Below are 3,278 nucleotides of genomic sequence, written 5' to 3' on the forward strand. Positions count from 1 at the left end.
GCTATTTCTTTCCTTAGAGTGTCATAGTTCTCTTTATAGAGATCTTTCACATCTTTTGTTAGGTAAACTCCTAAATATTTCATCTTCTTTGACACTACTGTGAATGGAATAGAGTCCTTGACTGCTTTTTCAGCTTGGCTGCTGTTGGTATATATAAAGGGGTTAGCACAACTCAACACAACTCAGGGGTCACAAGGTTAGGGTACATGCATTAGCTCATAACGACTCAGCATAACTCAAGGGTCATAAGACAGGGGTACATACATACTCATAAGGGGTAACACAACTCAGGGTGGGGGTACATGCTGACTTAGCTCATAAGCAAATCACATTGGGGGTTACAAAGTTCATGGCAGAGGTACATGAGTTGAGAAAGTTTCCAAAGAATTCAGGACCTTCCACCAAGGGATCTCTCCCTGGGTACTTCCTTTTCTCTAGGCCTCCTCTTAGAATTTTATCTTTCCACCCTTATGGGACTGGGACTAGGGGGCTCAGAAGAGTTTTCCTTTTCAAGGGTAGGGGCTTGTTCCCCACTGGTCTTAGCAGGGAATCAAGGGGGTCTGGTCATCACAAGAGTAAAACTAAAATTCCACATTCACCTCAGGTGCATTTTTCCTTAAGTTTCTGCTGGTCAGTGTTTCCACTGACATGAGGGATTGTTAAATGTACTGTGAGATGAATTGGTTCTCATATACACTGGTTTCTGTCCATGTGCAAAGGTTTTGAGTAGAGTAAGTTTGGCCACCTCCAGACACAACCACTACCCTGACCCAGAGCAAGAGCAGAGACTTCCCTGACTTCTGAGTCTGAGGAGGGAGCTGGCCCTGCCCACCTCAGAGCCTGCGGAGACCCCGATCCTTACTCCATGTATCAGGTGCTGCCCCATGTACAGGGAACTCAGACTGCTCCCTCTGCTGACAGTGAATCAGGTCTGATTGTGGGGCTGAGAATCAGAATGCTTGAATTTTATTCTGACTATTACCTTCCTCAGAGACCAAGGTGATAATCCAATCTCCCTTCCCTTGACATCTGTTTTTCATTATCTATTATTGCATTTTTGTGGAGAGTAAAGTTTTATCACATATTGGCCTGAGACTATTCTCAAAATCTACTGAATTTTTCTTGGAATGTCACATACTGGACAAAAATGCGTTTAACTTTCTTACCAAAATCATGTGTGTTTGGAAATTTCAGTGTGTTGTTCTGAACATGAGCAACTGAACTTCTCAGTTGACTTCGAAACACATCTATGTTATGATGTTTTATAATCATTCCTGTTTTCTTCACTCCTTTTTGTCTTTGCAATTTGGTTTGCATAACTTCCAATAACACTTTTGAAGACCCATCTTCACTTGCAGGCTGAGCCAACCCCTCTGCTGAGTGTGCACAGGCTCCTTCTATGCAGAGCACAGTGCTTCTGACTGTCATGAAACTCCATGATATTAATGTTTCCATCTGTCAGCAGAGTCACTGTCCAACCCTGTGGTCTTCTCATGTTGTCATGTAGAGATTTTACTCAATATGCTCATTAATTAGATAGCTCTAAGTGCTCTGTCATTTACAATCATATTCAGATCATTTGTCTACTTCGGCAATGGTCTTTCTCTCTGATGTATCTTGTATTCACATCGATAACCAGATAGGCTGTGAAGGACAGTTGATGTTGCCTTGTTAGTTTATTGGACCCATTTCTGCCTGTAGTTTCTCATATCACATCTTTGCTAGGCACTTAGTTAACAGTTTGCCTGGACCTCCTCAGAGGTACCTGTGAAGTCTATATTTGCTCTGGAGACCAGGGTTGAATCTGTTCTTTCTGAGTCCATCAGAGACTTCAGATTCCCCAGTGACACCTTGTCTCTGTTCCCTGCTTGGCTTCGTGTTCTTCCCTGTACTCTCTTACAGAGGCTCTATCTGTTCCAGCTCTTTCACACACACTCCAGTATGAGTCTTACCTGACAATTGTCAGTGTGTGAAAGGTGTGGGACTAAAGTCAGAGTCTCTGACCTTCTCCTGAGCTGTGATTCTAGGCAGGCATCGGGACCCTGGGTCTGGGTGCTGCCTTCCAGGTGCTGCTGTCTTTGCTCCAGGTCAGCTGATGGCCCCAGTTTTCCTGTCCTCCTCCTGGACAGAGCATCTCTTGTTATTATTTATAGTTTTCTATCACAGAACTAGTGAGGGACACCCCTTTTAAGTTCCCAGGAGAGTGGGCCTCCCTCACTGCCTGCTGGATCCTCACTACAGGCCTTTCTGTGCTCCAGGATGGGGTCTGCCATCCTCCTCACTCTCCTCCTGGCTGTTCTCCCAGGTCAGTTCTAGCTCAGGATCTGGGGTCACAGGAGGGGTAGGTAGGAAGGGCCCTGATCTCAGTCCTGCTTCTCACACACAGGCGTCTGTGCCCAGGTGCAGCTGGTGCAGTCAGGGGCAGAGGTGCGACCGCCCGGGGAGTCTCTGACGATCTCCTGCAAGGCATCTGGATACACCTTCACAAGCTACTGTATGCACTGTGTGCGCCAGAGGCCCGGGAAGGGCCTGGAGTGGGTGGGGAGAATCTATCCTGGTAATTTTAACACATACAAGAGTCCTGCCTTCCAAGGCCACGTCACCATCTCCACCGACAACTCCATCAGCACCGCTTCCCTGCGCTGCAGCAGCCTGAAGGCCGAGGACACAACCTTGTATTACTGTGCTAAGGACACAGCAAGGGAACTGCAGTCCAGACACGAACCTCCTGCATGGTGCGGCCGCCAGAGGGCGCCCGCGACAAAGGCGCGGAGTTACCCGCGCAGGTGCAAGTGGACTCAGCCCTGGTTTCCTGTAGGGTGGCGGTTTTCTCTCTATAAAACAACTTCCACAACGTCGCTGGATTGATGGTTCTGAGCTTCCCTCCAAAGTCTCTGATTGAGATATGTTTCTAGTAGTAAGAAAAAAATGTCTCCAACGCACAAATGGCACAGAGAGGCTTGTAGTTAACAGGGGTCCTCAAACTTTTTAAACAGGGGGCCAGTTCACTGTCCCTCAGACAGTTACAGGACCAAACTGTGGGCACAGGGACAAGTCGGCTGCTAAACAGGACAGGCAGCAGCGGCCAAAACACCCGGCGGGCTGGATAAATGTCCTAGGCGGCCTTCATATGGCCCGCGGGAAATAGTTTGAGGACGCCTGTATTATCATGTCCCCAAATGTACCTTAATTAGCAACATTTCTGAGTAACTCACTAGATATATCACAGATTCATCCTTGGAGCCCAGTATGAAGCACAGAACCCAGAACATAAGTTT

At 47.3% G+C, this 3,278-nt stretch overlaps 1 gene segment (V, D, J or C); it reads left to right on the forward strand.

The window, feature by feature from the left end:
- Positions 1-2,248: 2,248 nt before the first annotated feature.
- Positions 2,249-2,868, forward strand: LOC105888414. The segment is given in 2 exon segments: positions 2,249-2,305; positions 2,387-2,868. Coding segments are annotated over 2 exon segments (528 nt in total).
- Positions 2,869-3,278: the final 410 nt, after the last annotated feature.

Source organism: Otolemur garnettii, unplaced genomic scaffold (genome assembly GCF_000181295.1).
Source record: "Otolemur garnettii isolate 467f Iridium unplaced genomic scaffold, OtoGar3 scaffold00458, whole genome shotgun sequence".
Lineage (NCBI taxonomy): Eukaryota > Metazoa > Chordata > Mammalia > Primates > Galagidae > Otolemur > Otolemur garnettii.